This window comes from Poeciliopsis prolifica, unplaced genomic scaffold (assembly GCF_027474105.1).
Source record: "Poeciliopsis prolifica strain line A6 unplaced genomic scaffold, Auburn_PproV2 SCAFFOLD024, whole genome shotgun sequence".
Taxonomy (NCBI): domain Eukaryota; kingdom Metazoa; phylum Chordata; class Actinopteri; order Cyprinodontiformes; family Poeciliidae; genus Poeciliopsis; species Poeciliopsis prolifica.
This window is the reverse complement of record NW_026562399.1, coordinates 3,455,627-3,473,797: the sequence shown is the minus strand read 5'-3', so window position 1 is coordinate 3,473,797 and position 18,171 is coordinate 3,455,627. Positions and strand designations below refer to the sequence as shown.

Here is an 18,171-nt window from a genome sequence, read left to right as displayed (position 1 = left end):
TTTTGGGACTTTTGCACAATTAAGGAACCACTGACTTGGCCCCTAATGAGTAAAACAATTGGAACCAAGTCCTGTGAGACTCATATAACTGATGTCACAAACTGGGTAAATTGCACTGTGGCTTTTTTTTCTTCCATCTAGTCAGACAGAACTTGTAATTCTGACCACCTTTCCTTTACTTGTCACATTAATCTAGTGACACATTGGCAGACAGATGTGCAACAGGTCATTGAAAAAGATATTTGAATAATGTCGTCCAGTTTCCACCCCTGTCTAACCTTTGACCTCTCTGTTTCGTTTTCTCTTTGCAGGCTCGGACATGGCCATCTTTTGCCTTCTTTGTGGGAAGCGTTTCCAGACCCAGACAGCACTGCAGCAGCACATGGAAGTGCATGCCGGCGTTCGCAGCTACATTTGCAGCGAATGCAACCGTACTTTCCCCAGCCATACTGCACTCAAACGCCACCTCCGCTCACACACAGGTTAGTGGAAACACTCGGTGTCCGTCTTCACTGCTGATGAAACGGGGGCATCTCCAGGGCTTGATGTCTAAGTATCTTGTTTCGTTTTGACTCAAGTTCCTCTGTTGTGCTACTTTTTACCCTAAAGTCTCCTGTTGCTATGCAACATGCTTTGAAAGTTTTACTATATCTTTTTAATGTAACATTTTAGTAAATATCCAGAACTCAAACTTACGTGGCTGAAATGTCTGAAGCCTAACCTGACTTCATATCCATTAACAATGTGAAATAGTAAAACACTTCAGCGAGTCCATCATCTTTTCTAATTAATTCAAGGTATATGGGGAAAAATAAGTTGTCATATGCTGGATTTATTGTTTTTGGCTTATATCTTGTGCTCTATATTTGCTAACGTGAAGGAAAATGAGTTTCTTCCCCTTTTGACTGACATTTCTAAATTATATAGATAAGTTTATAATTAATACAACAGGATAGTGAGGGAGGGACTTCATTAGAGTTTCCATCCAGGCACAGCCCAGGCCTCTAGAGTAGACTTGCAATGCCCTGTAAGCAGCAATAGGAAGAAAAGTTGTGGTTTTGCAACAAAAAACAAAAAGACTCCAACATTCAACTTGCAAAAGCTATCTCAGCTCAACTTTGCTATTTGTGGATTTTGTGGTTCTGTGTCTTCAAGTCTTGACCTTCGGCGACCACTGGAGGGGGATGAGCTTCAGATCTTCTAAGTCTGAGACATGCAGATGGCATGTGGCTAAGAGTAGGCGCCATTACCGGGTGAATAATCCCTTTCCGATGCAGAAACCGCAGTGAAAAAGTACTGCAGGCATTGCGACATAATTTTCATCTGTTATCCAAATTAATCTTATTTTTCTAGTATTGTGAAATGGATGAGTAAAGATCCGATTTTGATGCCTAGTTGATTCATTGGCATTTTAAGATTCATATGGTCTTAGGTCTCGTGCACCACGTTTGTTGTCTAATAATTAAGTTACCCACTAGAGGTTATTCTACAAAATTTAAGATTTTAATATTTAAGTTGGTATTGTTTAATGGCCCTGCCCTGGAGCTCTTCCATGAAATGAACCATTTTTTCCCCCCACAATCCCACCTGTTTGATTTCTGGGTAACAAAATACCTGACAGCTTAACATTAAATCGGATCCAGCTTTTTCTGTGAATACTACAAGCATTCTCATGTTCGAATACAGCCTATAGTACAAAACAAAGTACAAAGGCGCGTTTTTATTTTAGGAAATTTAGCTCCGCTGAATAAACAGCATGAATTCAGGTCAACGTGGATGCATTCTGCAGCACTCGGGGGAAGATTATTTACAGCGGCTGTTTTGGGTTGTTTTGTTTTTTTTTATCTTTTTTGCCCCCTTTCCATCAGTCCACTATAATTCACTCAGTGTCGGCTCTCAAGGACAAGACCAGGATTCTAATACATTTTTTTTTGCTGGAGCAGAGGTAGCCTGACAGATGCGGCTATTCAGAGCAGAGGTGGAAGGGGGGCGGGGTGGGGCCATGACAGAATATGAACACATGGAAATGAATCCCATTTCAGCAGCGAGGAAAAGGGTCTTTTTTCTTCCCTCTTTTTCTCCGTCTCTCACCCAACCGCCTGTCTGCGACCTTAAATAACAGTCTCACTGTCAGAGCCGATTTAGCTCACCAGCCCGCGAATAAATATTTGAAACGAAAGGCAGCGAGATGAGAGCAGTCGGCCCTATTTACAAGTCAGGCGAGTACACCATTAGTGTGTGATGGTGGTGGGAGCTGAGGGGCTTCGCGGGACGGTTTGTGCGGGTGGAGGGGGGGTTACAGTAGCAATGCACACATCTGTTCTCTCCACCAGAAGCCGGAGAGGACACATGCGGCGTCTCTGATACACCTGCCCAACCCGGCGACGCAAATGTCACCTCAACTCGGCGGCGGAGCTGCAGATGCAACTCTGCTGCCTTTTGCCACTTTGAACCTGGTCCCACTGTGGGCGTGTGCTAAATCACAATGAGCCAGCCCTGAACGCGGCCGTTTAAATGTGATGCAGAGGCTTTTGTTGGGGGATTATAAAGTCAGCAACTGATGCATCCGTCGTGCGTGCCAGAAATGGGTCCTAATTTAACCTTTAAATAAAACCAGAGGGCTGGTGTTCCTCTGGAGTTACCCTTTGATGTTATTACCATTCAATGTGTAATGCTGCAAAACTCCTGATTAAAACATCAGGTTCGCATTAGGATCAGCCCTATGGCTGCCAGAAATTCTGCTAAATAGTGTCTTATATTTAAATCTTTAAACACTTGTCAGAGAAAAATAAAGACTCAGAATCTGTGGCTTTACTGTCTACTATCGTTTCTTTTTTTTTTTTTTTTTTTGCTGATTCTCATTTTTCTGCCTTCAGAGTATCAAAAAGGAAATTAAAATTTTCCCAGTTAAAGCAGCCAATCATACAGATGCATATTGGTAAATTTAAATGTTCCAGGGATTCGAATCAATCAGTGACAAATTCTGCAAAAACTGTTAAAGTTTAAATGTTTTGCTTCATTTTGAGGATAACAGTTTACAGATATTGAAAACTTAAAATTCAACTTCTCAGAAACAATAACAGATGGATAAATAAATAAACAGATTGTTTATGAACTGACCAATTAGTCACAGTTGACTTTGGACTCGATAAAACACAGCGGACCGACACCAGCTAATGACATGGCTCTTTTTTCACCACGTTTTTCTTCCACTAAGCTTTCCAGTAAAGTTCTTTGATAAGACACCGTGTGAACAGCCATTTTCTGCAACAATGACCTTCTGCGCCTCATCAGCTGGTCAGGTGTTAGGTCAGCAGTCTTTGATCCTGTTTTAGAAATCTTAATATCATTGATTTTTATGACTTATTGTGTAAGTGGCAGCCGTAGTTAACAAAATTAAGAACAATGAACACAGAATATTCTCTCTAGCTGCAATCAATGTATAAAATGAATGTCATTTTTTATTTAAATGAACTTTTCAATGATCTTCGACTTTGTCTGTATGTGCTTGTATGCCTCCAAGTTTTATCTAAACTCCAAAGAAAATCAGATAACAGCCTATTTTAAAAGCTCAAATGGCAAATATACCTTGATATCCATTAATATCCACAGTGGAAACCGTCATGGTATCATCACAGAAGCTAACATCTACAGTCTTCCTTATCTCCACACTCATGGATTCAGCCAATCAGGAGCCAAATGAACGGCGCACCTGGATTGGCTTTCAATAGTGCGACAAGTAGCTTTGTAGCTTCACAAGCCGTATTTTCTGTCAAATATTTTTATACAGGCTGTATTCACATTTTTTGCAAATAATTTGGAGTTATGTTCCACAAATAAAGTCACAGTGTGTTACTGTATGAAGAAAAACCATAAAAATGTCATAATAATGAAGTACATTCTGTAGTTCAGGCGTTTCAGTTGTAGCTAATAAACCCAGAATAAATTAAAATTATTCTCCAGCTTTCATCTCCAATTTCTTTGAACTCAAAGCAGACCGTAAAGATCACAACAATTCTCCGACTTCTGCATTGAAGCTTGTCAGTTGTGCTGTGGATGATGTTTTCACGAGGTTTCTTTGTTTCAGGCAGTTTTTTTTTCGCACACAAAAGCATCAAACAAATCGCCCCTTCCCGTTGGCGCTTCCCGTGAAAAGTGGCTCGAGTTAAGACAAGAATTCCCTGTAAATCCCAAGATCTTGCTGTTCAACTCTAATTTTAATGGACGGAGCGTGGCAGCGCCTGTTTGGGGCGGAAGCTTTTTAGATGCAGCTCGGCTGCTGGTCGAATCAGTATTCAGTCGTATCGGCTGACACTTTTATGGACGTTCATTGCGTCTGCTTCATTTTACCTGTCTGCAGCCTTATCTTTTGAAAGCAGTCTTGCAGCTACCGGCTCTGACACTGGATCACCATTTAGGGATGAGAAGGAGGAGAGAAAAAAGAAAAAGAGCAGATCTAATGGTGTTTATTCCAGCTTCTTAATCTCACCATCTCGCCTCCTCTCCCTCTCCAAGTCTGTTATTTCTCTGTATTCACCTGCAGTTTCATCACCTCTGCTGGACATACTGTTACAACCATGCTGCCTCTTTGTATTCGTCTTTATAGCATGTGTACCGTACAGTATAGAGTCAAGCACTTGTGAATAAACACAATGCTGGCTCGTAGAAGTGCAGTCATGGCAGCTGTGCTTTTCCTAAGCTGCTCTCTCTCTCACACACACACACACACACACACACACAGAGGGCAGACACTCTCTTTACAGATCAGGCCTTCATTAATATTCTGTTGTTGTGCACTGTCTGTGTGTAAGTGTCTGTGTGTGTGTGTTTTTTTTTTTTTTTTTTTTTTCAACTCTGAGCCAATTTGCTGTCTGCTGTGGCGGGGTTGTTTTGTGTTCGCAGCTGTATTTGATAGCGCCGCAGCCAGACAGAGAGGGAAAGAAAGCGAAAGGGGACCGAAGCCAGTTCTGGTCTTGGCAGAGACGTCGCCCGGTAATTTACAGCCTCTTACCGTGTATAATGAACACACTCCGTGCGCCCATGGGCACCCTCGGCGGCCCTTTGGGGTGTCAAAAGAGGTGATTGGAGGGGAGTTGGGGGGTGGGGGGGTCAGGAGACGCAGGTGGTGATGCTTGGGGGCACCCTCGGGTTCACTTGGCGTGCTGCGGTTCCACCTCACTGTGCCGGGTCCTCATCTGCGGCCCCCCACCCCCTGCCCGCCGCCATGTGGTCGCACCAGAGAGAGAGAGAAATGAAACGGAGAAATGGAGTGGAATGAAAGCAGGTCGTGATGGTAGCAGTTATCAGATGGACAGACGACGTGTTCTCCATTTGAAACGGCAACGAGAAGATCCTGACATGAACGTATTTTGTGGTGATAGAAATGTGTGCGATTTCCATAAAGCTCTGCTTTACGTCTTTGTGCTTCAGTGTTTCCAAGTGGCAGTGGAGGATGACGGGAGCGAGACATCATCCTGTTTTATTTTGTCTATTTCAGTAAAATGTACAGCAGCCAAATGTCAAATATATTCCTCTGTTATTTGTCCAACCAGAGCCTTTGTGTTCACATGTTTCTGGTACACCCAAACACAAGAACACCCGCAAACAGTAACAGATGACAAAGCTGCTTCAAAAAAATTTCTGATGGGACGCTGGAAAGGACTGCTGTTGTTTTCAAGTTGTGCTAAAAGGAGTTAGCCTTTCAGGGAAGCTATTCAGGCCTAAAGTAGCATCTCAATGCTAAACATTGCAGCAGCACAGACGCTAATCCTCATGTCGGCATCCACAGTGCACATTTCTGAAACACCTTGTGGTTGAATAATGTAAATAACAGATTTTTTAAAAAATAATTGTCTTTGTTACAATATGTCAATTTATTCAGTGATTTATCAGCAAACATGGTGTTGGAATTGAAAATGTTTTGTAAATATATATATTTTGTATATATATATAGTTTTAAAATGTGATTAATTAATTGTAGACTCTGTAAGTCTACAAAGGTCCATTTTTCTTGGCCACTTATCTATTGTCTTATGAGAGACTCAGTTCAAATCATGCAGGAAATAACTAGAGGAAAGCAGATACTTTGTCATAACGATTGACGTTTGTGTGGACGTGTTTCGCGAACGTCCACTTTGAGTCCTCTGCAGCGTGAAGCATGCCGGAAAATGTGGAAGCCTTCAATACTCGACTTGGACTTTGAGTCAAAGACTTTAGACTTTAGACTTGGCTCTCACAAGTGTGACACTATTTTTTTCTTGAGACTTGTCCCTCAAAGGCTTGAATCTGTGACAGTAAGCAGCGTAAAGAGCAGAATTGCAGTCTTAAATGGAGCATACTATTTATGTTTATTTAGGTATGTTCCAAGTAAGAAGACTTGCCGAAACAGAAAAATGTATTAGTCAAATTTTACCTACTTTTTTCCAGCAGCAGACAGGATGTTAAACATAAATAGTGCTCCATAGGCCTCCTCTGTGCATTAGCATTGCATTTGCTGGACTGATAGGCAGCTCCTAATTAAAGGCAGGTAAATCTGAACTCAATTATTATTCTTGCAGCATCGTGCAAGCCCACCGAGCTCCGTGATGGATTGTGATCTCTGCTGTGGATGAGACGCTAGAAAGAGCACAATGTCTTACAGCGGGAGCCACTGATAACTTCATGCAGACAAATAAAGACTGTCACTTTTATTGATTTTTACCCAGCCCCCACCGCCAAGGCCATATACACCCACATCTCCTGCTCTATCCCTGTCTGGGTTTTATTCCCCATCCCTTCATTCCTATCGCTTCCCTTTAATGGAAGTGCATCCAACATCATCCCTAAGGCATCTGAAAACGTTTTCCACTATAAAAGTAAAACATTCTCATAATGTGATCAGACTCAAGGATGTGTACGTTTTACTTTTACTCCCATTTTCCTCTCTGGATCTTAAATAAACCAGCTAGAGGCATACATACTGTATGTACTTACATAAAATTATAAATAAAATATATGGATGGAAGTGAAATTGTCTTTTAACAGCAGGGCAGTGGTGGAGGCACATAACGAGAAATGCAATTTATTCCCCGGCACGTTGCTGCTTGGACAGGCAGATAATGAAAGGCATAGGTCATTGATGGTGACTTAAACCTGCAGCGGTGGAGCAAAATACATTAATAAATATCTGCAACATCACCCGGATGGAGAGGATAACACGTAAGGGAGCAAACGACACAAGGAGCGGGTCCTCATCAAACACGGGAATACAATTAGTCCGGGAGCTGCTGTGGAGAGACTCATCGTATCGCCCAACGTTGACATGTGAAGATCCATTACGGCTGCCCAGGAGGGACACGTGCTGTGGCAGCCTGAGGAGTTTAATCCAATTCCTTTCATTGTTTTCATTTCAGAATGCACAAAATACTTTACATCCACAAAATACTGTACATTTCAGCAAAGTTTCTGAAATAGGTTTGTTACTTCACAGACGGACAAAAGAGCTTTGAATTCACAATAACACAGTGATAATCAAACTACAGAAAACGACTTGTTAAGCTTCTCTTGCTTTCTGGAGACAATAACATCTTAGTCTTTGTTGAATTAGGAGTGCAATAATTCAAGGACATAAAATACCTGATGACAAGCTCATCCCTCTGGAATTACTGCATTTATCAGTGTGGTTGTCTATTAGTGCATTGTAAACAGTCTGTCTGTATGGTTTGTAATACATTGGATGGCTGCTGAATAGCCAAGACAGGCTGTAATTATAAGGCTTCAAGCAAAGCGCAACAGCAGTGTGGGAAAATTGTAGAAAAAGACAAAGGCTGGTTTTTGTCTGCTGGAACTGAAATGGATATCCATTAAGACATGCTTGTTGTTTGTGCATAACCCTGTCTGTCCACATAATAAAGCTTTGTTTTGAGCTGTCAGATGGTTTGGTACATATATTAATAATCATGTGTGTTTTTGCAACTATGTAGTGTCAGCACTTTAAGTAAATTGGTCTTTCTGTATCTGCATCACAGCAGGGGACCACCCATTCGAGTGTGAATTCTGCGGTAGCTGCTTCCGAGACGAGAGTACACTGAAGGGCCACAAGCGCATCCACACCGGGGAGAAGCCCTATGAATGTAACGGCTGTGGGAAGAAGTTCAGCCTCAAGCACCAGCTGGAAACCCACTACCGTGTGCACACAGGTACTGCCTCCAAAACAAGTCCAAATGTAAAACAACAGCTCTCCACCAAGCAAGAATGGATTCAGTCATTTACTGCACAAACAGTGTCTATGGAGACTGACTTCCATTTAGCACATACTTTTCCATGTTGAAGATGGAAAGGTTTATTGTTACTTTCATTTCCATTTGAGGTCAATTTTGATGAACTAGAATGCCCCTGAAGTTAGATGAAAACTTTAAAGGCTGTAGGCTCCTCATCAAACCAGACTCAAAATCTAGTACGGCTCCCACCTACTGCGAAACGTTGCAGAAAGAAACCATCTTTTTTAATATTATTAAATCAGTGACACACATACACAACACAATACATACTCATTAGGATGTCCTTTTAGTGATTGAATGTATAAAATACAGAGAATTGCTAATGGCTTACATTGGTCATGGAGTAGATGAATCAACAAGTTCCACAGGCTTTCTGGCTGGTAAGTGGATCACTTTGAAGTTGAGTGAGTTTACTTTTACAGAATCATGTTCTGACCTTTAAGACGTGTTGAATTCAGCATTGCTTTATCGTTTCAATTTTCAAATATTTGCATAGCACTGCGAGGCTAGCAGTCAGAACTTTAAACATATTTTTGAGAACTTTTCGCCTACTCAATCATTCTTAATATGATAATTTAACAAGAGGAACAATCATTTTTTCTGTTGTGTCAAGTTGTTTTGGAGAGGTTTTTCCCTTAATTAATGGGGAAGGACCTTTTATACTTACTCTGATTGTCTTTTATATCTTTAAGGACCAAATACTTTTTCAAGGTTCTGTGTATTCTAGTTTCACAAGCTAAAAATATTAATTCTTGATACCTTTGAAGTGCGCTCCTAAAGTCAACAAATGAAATAAAAGCTTTAACATTTTCCAAAATATGCCTGAGCCATCCTGCTACCATAACTCAAATTCATTCATTCATTTTTAAGAAAAACACTTTTGGTCAATGCTTCAGGGATTTCTCGGTCATTTTTTAAACCACCATTAAAAGACTTCAGGATATCAAAGTTCCAAGGCCCAGAGCAGAGCAAATGAAAATCAGTATTACTGTGATACAGTGGATGAATGTCTCAGAAGACTTTGTATTGATCCCAGTATATTTAGAGCCCTATAAAGATGTTGACACAGTGATAGGCTAGGTGCCCTGGAGAATGAGTGCATGCTGCAAACTCGATTGAGTGAGTATAGTCTACCACGAGCGCTCACCAGGGTGGCACACGGCCAAGGGTTTATGCTCTCTCGCCATCTTTTTTCCCTCCAACACACACACTCACACTCGCAGCAGCACCCTCCCATCTCCCATTCAATAAACCAGCTGTTAAGCCACACTATCAAGGCAGCCTGTCCAATAATTGGCTCCCCTCCGTCCACCCTTTCCCCTTTTGTATGAGGGAGGGGGGGCTTTGCATTAAGCCGGAGAGCAACAGCAGATAACAAGAGCGAGTGACAAGCTCACAGTCAAAGGCCACCTCACACAAAAGCAGCTGCTTGATGAATCATCGACATTGGCAACGTAACCCCTACCCACCCCACGCCTCTCCACACATCCCAAATGCCAATGACTGATCAATACCAAGGCCCCATTTGCAATTCGTTATTAGCTGATTATCTGAGGGGACTGTGTTTACAGTCTGGTTATCAATATCAACACCCCGCATGCGTTCGCACTCAAATTAAACAGGTTTTCAGCGCTGTGTTCCTACCTATTGGCTAAGTGACACCGTTAACCGGCACTGGCCGAGGTCAAGGTTAACCGGGGGTTTTCTCCGGGACAGACCGGTCGAGCGACAGTGGCGGGAACACAGCTATTTGTCGCCGCAAACATGTGTGTGGTTCTGCTGAAAGGTGACAGCGAAGCGCCGAGCCAGATCACTTCCGACAGCTCATTTCAAATGCCATTGGTAAAGGTCAGCATTTACATGTCTAATTTGAGTCTGCCGGCTTGAGCGCTGGTGGATTATTCCCTGCCATCACTCAAATCATTAGCACATTCAGGACGGCCGCTGCTGCCAAATTGAAATGTGGCCGTTAAACATAACAGCCCCAGCAGCAGGAGAACAGCGTCGTTCTGATTTATAACAACTTCAGGGGTTTAAAGTGGCAGGAGCTGCATGTTAGATTCATCACAGATCATGTCAGCTGTTGAATCGGCGTTGTCCTGCACATTCATGGTCAATATTTTGTTTGAGTTTAACGCAAATATGTTGCTTATTTTTTATAATTGAATGCCCAACCGGTTCTGTTTGTTAAGAGAATTGCATCAAAAATCTAAAAAAATGATTCTATGCACAAACTAAATGTTTGATGAGACAAAGAACTGTTTGGTTTACTTTGAGAGGTGTGAAAATGAATCCGATACGTAGTAATGAATAAACATGTGGGTCATATATATGTTGGTCAATGTTCCAGTTATTATGGGTTAAGCTCATCTCTAAGCAGGATTCAGCCTTGATTTAAAGGAACTCAGTGTTTCAGAGGTTTTGCAGTTTTCTGGAAGTTTGTTCCAGATTTGTTTATAGGAGCTGAATGCTGCTTCTCCTCGTTTGGTTTGTGTTAATATCTATATGAATGATGGAAGTCACTGACAATGAAACCTTTTCTTTCTTATCCTGTCAGTCAGGTTTAGCATCGGCTCTCAGCAGGAGTCTAAAATGAGCCCAAAATGACTTTATAATTAACATAATTGTTGTCTTCCACCACCTTACCATCATCTGCAGGTGAGAAGCCATTCGAGTGCAAGCTGTGCCACCAGCGATCCAGGGACTACTCGGCCATGATCAAGCACCTGCGCACCCACAATGGCGCCTCGCCCTACCAATGCACCATCTGCCTGGAGTACTGCCCCAGCCTGTCAGCCATGCAGAAGCACATGAAAGGTCACAAGCCTGAGGATATCCCTCCAGACTGGCGCATAGAGAAGACATACCTGTACCTCTGCTACGTCTGAGACGGGAATGGGGTGAAGTGAATGCGGAGGGAGGGAGTGGATGGGGGCAGAGAGGTAAGAGGAATGTAACAGCACGGGTAGGAGGTCTTGAAGATTGAGGAATGTCAACAAGAAGATGCTTGAAAAAAAATTAGAAAAGAGCGTTTAGTTTTGTTTGTTTTTTTGCTTGTTTGTTTGTTTTTACATGCAAAGGCGGCGACGAGGAGCTGGGCGTAGGGATGGGGAGGTGGGGCTAAAAGACTTGGAGAGAGTTCTCCAGCATTGTTCGGATTCACCGGGTCGTTTACTACATCTGCAACTGTGCTATTGTTTCAGGTCATTTCCTGCAGCACCACAAGCAAGTAGGCTGCAAAGAAGTGACTGTTTGGATGCTGCTGCCACTTTGGTGTGAAGGCAGATTCTCAAGGGCTATCTGACCATCCTCTTTTCTTTGTTTTCACATTGCTTTTTGTTTTTTGGTGCCATGCTTTCCAAATATTGCATTCGCTATTTTCCAAGCTATGTTTTTATTTGAGTATTTTAATGAACATTCAGTTTTAAGTTCATGAACTGTTTCTGTTTCCTTTTCCAATGCCCAAAAACCTGCAAGTTTATGAGTCCACTCCTGAATTTCCACCAGAAGCAGTGGTGGCTCTGAGATAGCCCCTGAGAATCAGTGTGGGCCCCTGCAGGCTTATGCAGTAGACGGGACAGTTGAACTGGACTAGTGGGAGTTTTAAGATGCTGCAAACCAAGCAGGGAAGACACCAGCGCTGCTTCTCCCTGGAGGTCTCCCCGGCTTCTTCAGCGGTCTTCCTGGGTCGGAGACGCTCCAGTCACCACTGGCCACTCAAGGCCGACAACCGTCACTTTTATGTCATATGTTATTATTATTTTTTAGCTCTGCATCATAGTTTATCATGGCTTGATTGCACAGGTAAAGCAAACTACGACAACAGTCTCTGTTTGATGTCAGCAAGGTGTATAAACCCTTCAACAAAATATAATTTGCTATCATAATATCGCACAAGAAAACCCAGCTATATTCAGCAATAGGTGTCTGGACTGCTTCTACCCATTTATCCCCATGACTATCAGTGTCTCACACTAACGATACCCAACATAAACTGACTCATAGCAGAAAAGCTTCAGCTGCCGTAGATGTGTCAGCGCACCACAGCGGAGGAAAACCAATCATGAGGGGGAGAAGGCTTGTCGTCTGCGTGAATCCTGTGACTTGGACGGTTTGCGGTAAACATGCTGAGGATGCCTTAGCTGCACAATCCCAACGTTTGTCAATTTCAAGGAGTAAATGGCAAGAGCCCTGAATGTGAACATTTGGAAATGAGGAGCGTATGATGAGGCTGTATCAAAGTACAGATTGATGCTTCGACGTCAGAAAACGGAAAGTTCCCACCTTTTTTTGGACGTTGCTTTATTACTTTTCCTGCCAGGAAAAGAGAAGCATCCTTATCGTTTGCAATGTGCACTCTACTCAGTCCTTCTGAGGAAAACAATGCTGGAAAAGTGAAGGTGGGCATCTCCAACTTTCTGACGTGTAAACCTGTTCCACACAAGTGATTGTCATGACATCTTTAGGGGATTTGCATATCCAAAGGACAGGTGGTCACCGGTCGGATGAGACGCAGCCAGGCAGAGGAAATGAGCTCTTACTGCGGTTCCGTCTGTGCGCTTCGTCCCTCTCGTCTCTTATTGTGGTTCTTCTTATTGACTTTGAGTTTGAGCTCAATACATTGTACTTGAATTACCTCTCTCTCTCTCTTTCTCTCTCTCTCTCTGTGTGTGTTTTTTGTTGGGGTTTTTGTGTGTGACCTCATGTTCCTTGTGTATTTTATAATTTCCCTTTTGTTTCATGTGTACATTTGGGTCGGTGCTTGTCGGAGGATGCATCGCAGAAAGAAAAAAAAAATGTGATGAGGCGGAGCATGTTTGCAGAGAAATTAAGTGCCACAGAGAAGAGATTCAGTTTTCTTTCTTCCATTTTGTTTTCTGTTACCAAACTTGGTATTAAGTCCGTTTGTTAAGGAGCCGGACGGTTCGCTCATTCGTTCTAAAAAGCTACCTCTGAGTTGTTTTTGTGTTTGTTTGTTTTGTTTTTTTGGGAAAAAAAAACAAAAAAAAAGAAAACACATTCTTTTGTGTTTGTGTATTTGCATTATTTGTCAAAGCTACATCATCTCATGCTTCTTTTTTTTTTGCTGATTTATGATTGTGTTTTTAAGAAAAGTCTCTATGAAATGGTAAAGCGGAGGTGGACGGGATGAGGAAAGTCATTCGAACGGATGTTTATTCTTCTCTTATGTTCTCCCCCTGCGCCTCCAACGACGACAAAGAGCAGAGGAAAAATAAAAAGAAAAGCTAAAAAAAGCTATTTTGAAGCCTTAAAGTGACGAGTAAGACGGATGAGTTCTGTTGCTTCTTGAGAGCGTTTAAAAACAAGAATTTAAACTTGAACATATGTGAATAGAGTTGTAGTTTTGTAATGTGAAATAAAAAAAAAAAGAGCAAATTGAACAGGATGTTGGTTGCGAGTCCTGCAGCACACAGGGCAGGTCACATTTGATGCAGAGCGCGTTGGACAATTTGGACGTCCAAAGGCGTAAATCAAAAAACAAAAAAAAAGAAAAGAAAAAAGACCAACCAGAAGGTTAAAAATAGAGCTTCTCCCTTTGAGAGAAGCATGCGTGTGTTTCTGAACAAGAGCCAACAGAGGCAATTTGATATATAAAAAAAAATGGTGATATTTTTGTATTCAGTGTCGGTCCTTTTTTCCATTTTTGTGGAGGGTTAAAGCAGGGCACAAATAATATTTGTAATTTTTTTTAAGCATTATTTTTTCCCCTCCTTCTGGGTGTGAATCATTTTCGCCTGCTCCTCTTTGATATTGTTGGACAAAAACAAAAGAAAAAAAAAATAAATCTTTGTGTGAACACGTTGTAATAATAAGTGTTGCTTTCTGGATGTCAGTTGCATTGTCGGTGAAGGACTAAATCTATCCACCAGTTTTACAAATGTGTGAAAAAGTGACGATTATTCAAAATAAAGACACAAGACAATACGAAAAGGAAAGAAAAAAATATCGGAAACGGCAGACAGGGGGCGCTGCCGAACCGACCAATTAGTCCTCGTCATTCAGTTATGTCAATCAAACTTGACTGTCAACCTTTTTATTTAGTTTATTTCTTTGTACTTGAAAAAAAGAGAAAATAATAAGGGATGGCATGTCCCGTGGTGTCTTGCCATTTTATTCTCAAACACTGTGAGCTGAGGCCGGGGTGGTGGGCGGGGCTTCGGGTAATACCCACCCACTATAATAATAAATGAGAACCCAGTCACGGTTCAGTCTGAACGCCACAATGCAAAGCCTGTTCAGTCACATTATTCTTCTCATCGTCCTCTGAATGTTTTCTACTTGTTGAAAAAGTGTGTAACTGTGTGAGAGTGGGTGTGTGTGTGTGCGCGTATTAGTGGGAAAATGCACTAATCAGATACAAAATAAAATATTCTATGCCACTTTTTTCTGTTGGGAAAAAAAAGAATATATATATATACATATATATATATATATATAAATATATACATATACATTGGCATCGATATAGTTCTTCCCTCAGTGTTCCTCGGGTGTTTCTGTACTATCTTTGTGCCTAAAATGGAAATTGTTCGACAAAAATAATCCATCTGTATCTGCTTACGTTCTGTATTTCCAGAAGAAAAATAAAAGTGTTGTCTCCAGCACCCTGGGGATGTCATGAAGCTCAAATTATGACAACTTTTTTGTTTTGTTTTTAGAGCCAATTGTTGCAATAAACCTTCTGGATTCACTTCTTTAAGCTGTACTCTGTTATTGGCATCCGGAAGCTTTTTTTTTTTTGTTTCTCAGCAACTGATTTAGAGTAAAATATATATATATGTAAAAAAAAAAATAACATTCTGAATTAATGCAATTATTATTTTGTCTCAACAGCCTTGCTGTTGAGGATTTTTAGGAGAAAATGAGTGGAAAACCTCCACTCATGCAGGTTGGCACTAGGCTTCTGTTTATTAAAGTACTTTTTTTTTGTCTTTTTTGTTATTTGTTTGTTTATCCCCCTTGTTCTACAAAATGCATTTATCACTCGGGGATGTAAAATTTGGTCCGAGAGGAATCATGGCATCCCTGGAAGCTGGCACTCTGTGTTTTTGGTGTGGTGTTTTTCTAGAACAAAGTAGCCATTTTCATGCAGTGTTGCAGTGCATGTGCCATTGAGGTCTAGACTAAAACTGTTTGAGTAACAAAGCACCAAGACATTGTATTTTTTATATTAGCACTGAGGACCAATTGCCCCGTCGGACCAAGCGTGACGAAGCTTTTTTTATTTTCCTGTTGTTGTTTTTTGTATTGTAACAAAGCTTTTTTCCCTGTCTTTCCCTGGCTTTGTCTGTGCTACTTCTCTCCTCCATTGTTGTTGCAGCACAAGTGCCAGTCGAGTTGCTCTGTTTTAAGAAAATAGTGTTTCTATTATGATTTGAATTGTTTTAGTTTTTGTCTACCTCAGCACCTAATCTTAGCCTAATCTTAGAAGGTGCCCAATTATTACTTTTTATTTTCTTTTTTTTGTTGTTGTTGTTGTTGTTGCTGTTGTTCTTGTATTGTTGTCACTTGTACAAAAATAAAATGGAAAAAAAAAATGTTTTTGAAATTTTGGATTAGAGCTTTGCGAAGGTCCTTTGTCTTTTCCGGCGACAACGTGCTATTTTTATTTTAATTTCTCGGTTGGTTTCTGTTTTGTTTCCCGTGGCAGTACGTTTCCTGTTTAAGCCGTGGCACCAATCTATAGCCACCGTCTGTTGATATAGAGGTTGTTTTTTCCTTTTTTGTTTCTCCATGTAGATTCAGACACATCTTTGTAACATTTCAGTGTTCTCTGATGGAGTGTTGGAAAAAAAAAATAAAAAGGAAAATGAAAAGATTTAATGCTGCAGGTTCTCTTCTCCATGTTGTCAATAAATTCAATGTTGTGCCTTTTGATAGAAAAAAATATATATTAAAAAAAGAATCTTTTTTCAAATCCTACTAACAGTAGATTGTTGATTGAAGTGGGTTTTTAATTGTATTTTTATTTATGGGTCTCATAATAAAAATCAAATCATGATGTTGCGTTGTATACTTTGAATCTGCAGTTAGAAAACGAAATAAAAAATGGACTTCATGTTGTCTCATCATCTGGCTCTATATTTACTCCTTAAAACACTTTTAACAGAAAAAAAACACTTATTTTCTGTCTGCGTGTGCATGTGTGTGTGTGTTAGCATTTTTCACTTTGTGAGGTGTAGTTTTCCAACAAGTACTTGCACTGAGGCCCCACTGCTCCTTGTGGGGCCCAAAGTCTGGGCCCCATTAGGGTAAGGGTGTCTGAAGTGTGGCACAGGGACCATGTGTGGCCCCAAGACAAATCATTTGACTGCAATTAAAAACTAATGTAGATTTGTTTCACCAAATCTGCAGTTATGTTATGTTCACCCCAACTATGCAGTGACTTTTAATGACCAGCAGATTCTGGTGCTCCCAGATTATATTTTAATGAATGAATGAATATATTAAACTTTAAGGGGAAAAAAACTGACTTAAATCTTGGTTTATATGAGTTTAATGGGCTAAATGTTATTTTGGGGGTTTTTTGTATGTTTTTTTTTTTCTTATGAAGCAAACACTCTAAACCCTTTCTAATTTGAATACGCATCCACTCCCTATAAAAATCTGAAAACTTATTGAAGCTTCAGCATGCTTAGCTTATTGAGTAAGTAAAGTTTTAATGTATTGTGATTTACTTTTACATTGAAATAAATCACAATATTACTCAGTAATTTTAGTTTTTAAAATTATTACAATAATCGGATTTTGACTCGTGTCAAAAAATTTGGACACCCCTGATTCAGGGTCCGGCTATAGAAATGAATCAAAGATGGATGCAAGTCAATGCAAAGTCTGTGAAGATACAATGGCACACTTTGTATGTGTGCTAAAATTTAAGACCATTAACAATTATTTGCGTGACACCAGAATTAAAAATAAATATATATACATGTATTATTCTAGTAGTTTTCTCAAAGCATATAGGAAAATTGTAGCAACAATACAGTATGCAAAAACACATACATCTGTATTAATTATGCATGCATGGAAGATGCTTTGAAGTTAATCCCCATGACATTTCTTCTTTCACTGTTCTCATAAACGTTTTCTTTTTTTTTTTTACTTTTAATGCAGCAGCAGTTTGTCCAACTCCAACACCTCAAATAAAATCATTCAAAGACCTGTTTCCAGGTGAACTGAACACTAAACGGGGATAAATATTTTTTGTAATTTTGTCTCAGCATAGCAAACTTTGGTGAATTTTATTATGTAAAAGACCATCACAAAGTACAGAATAATTGTGAAGTAAAAAATAAATCTAAGTTCATTACTTATTTAAGTTGGCTTGTTGGAGACTAGAAAAAGCTTCTTTCATGCAGGTCTTGATGAAGCCCAATATATGTATTAGAGCAGTCCAAAGTCCAGATTGATATTCAGATGTTTTCCATCCATCCTGCTTAGAAAACATTGCATTAAACTGTTCAGTTTTGATGTGAGAAAATACGGAATATTCCCATATTTTATTTTGATGGCTCTCAGATATAACAGCATTCAGAATATTGTTTCAAACATTGAAAATTATACCCTGCTCCTTCTTCCTGAAGCACCATAAAACCCAAGGGAAGAGCAGCGACGACACATGAGGCTCTGAAAACAATCTGGCCGTTCAGCAGCTGCTCATGGAAGCAGAACCCAGTGCATGGAGGCAGGGTTGGCCTCAGCCAATCATATCACAGGGGTGTGCCACCTCCAGACACACCCCTGGGTTATCTCAGTTTGAGCTGAAAATGCTTATCATTTAAAAAATAACAACCTGATTCATGTGATCAAATATTAGTGCTGGTTTATCTTGGAACAGTTAATTATCTCCATATTTAGTTATTCATCAATAATTTTTGCTGTTTCTGCT

At 40.5% G+C, this 18,171-nt stretch overlaps 1 protein-coding gene across 3 annotated transcripts in view; it reads left to right on the top strand.

The window, feature by feature from the left end:
- Nucleotides 1–16,098, top strand: part of zbtb16a (zinc finger and BTB domain containing 16a) — a 169,833-nt gene extending 153,735 nt beyond the window's left edge. For all 3 annotated transcript variants that reach the window (XM_055046493.1, XM_055046495.1, XM_055046494.1), the window contains exons 5-7: nucleotides 312–482; nucleotides 8,007–8,177; nucleotides 10,917–16,098. In XM_055046493.1, coding sequence (XP_054902468.1) covers nucleotides 312–482; nucleotides 8,007–8,177; nucleotides 10,917–11,146 — 572 coding nt within the window. In that variant the 3' untranslated portion in view covers nucleotides 11,147–16,098. The remainder of the gene's footprint in view (nucleotides 1–311; nucleotides 483–8,006; nucleotides 8,178–10,916) is intronic.
- The last annotated feature ends 2,073 nt before the right edge of the window (nucleotides 16,099–18,171 follow it).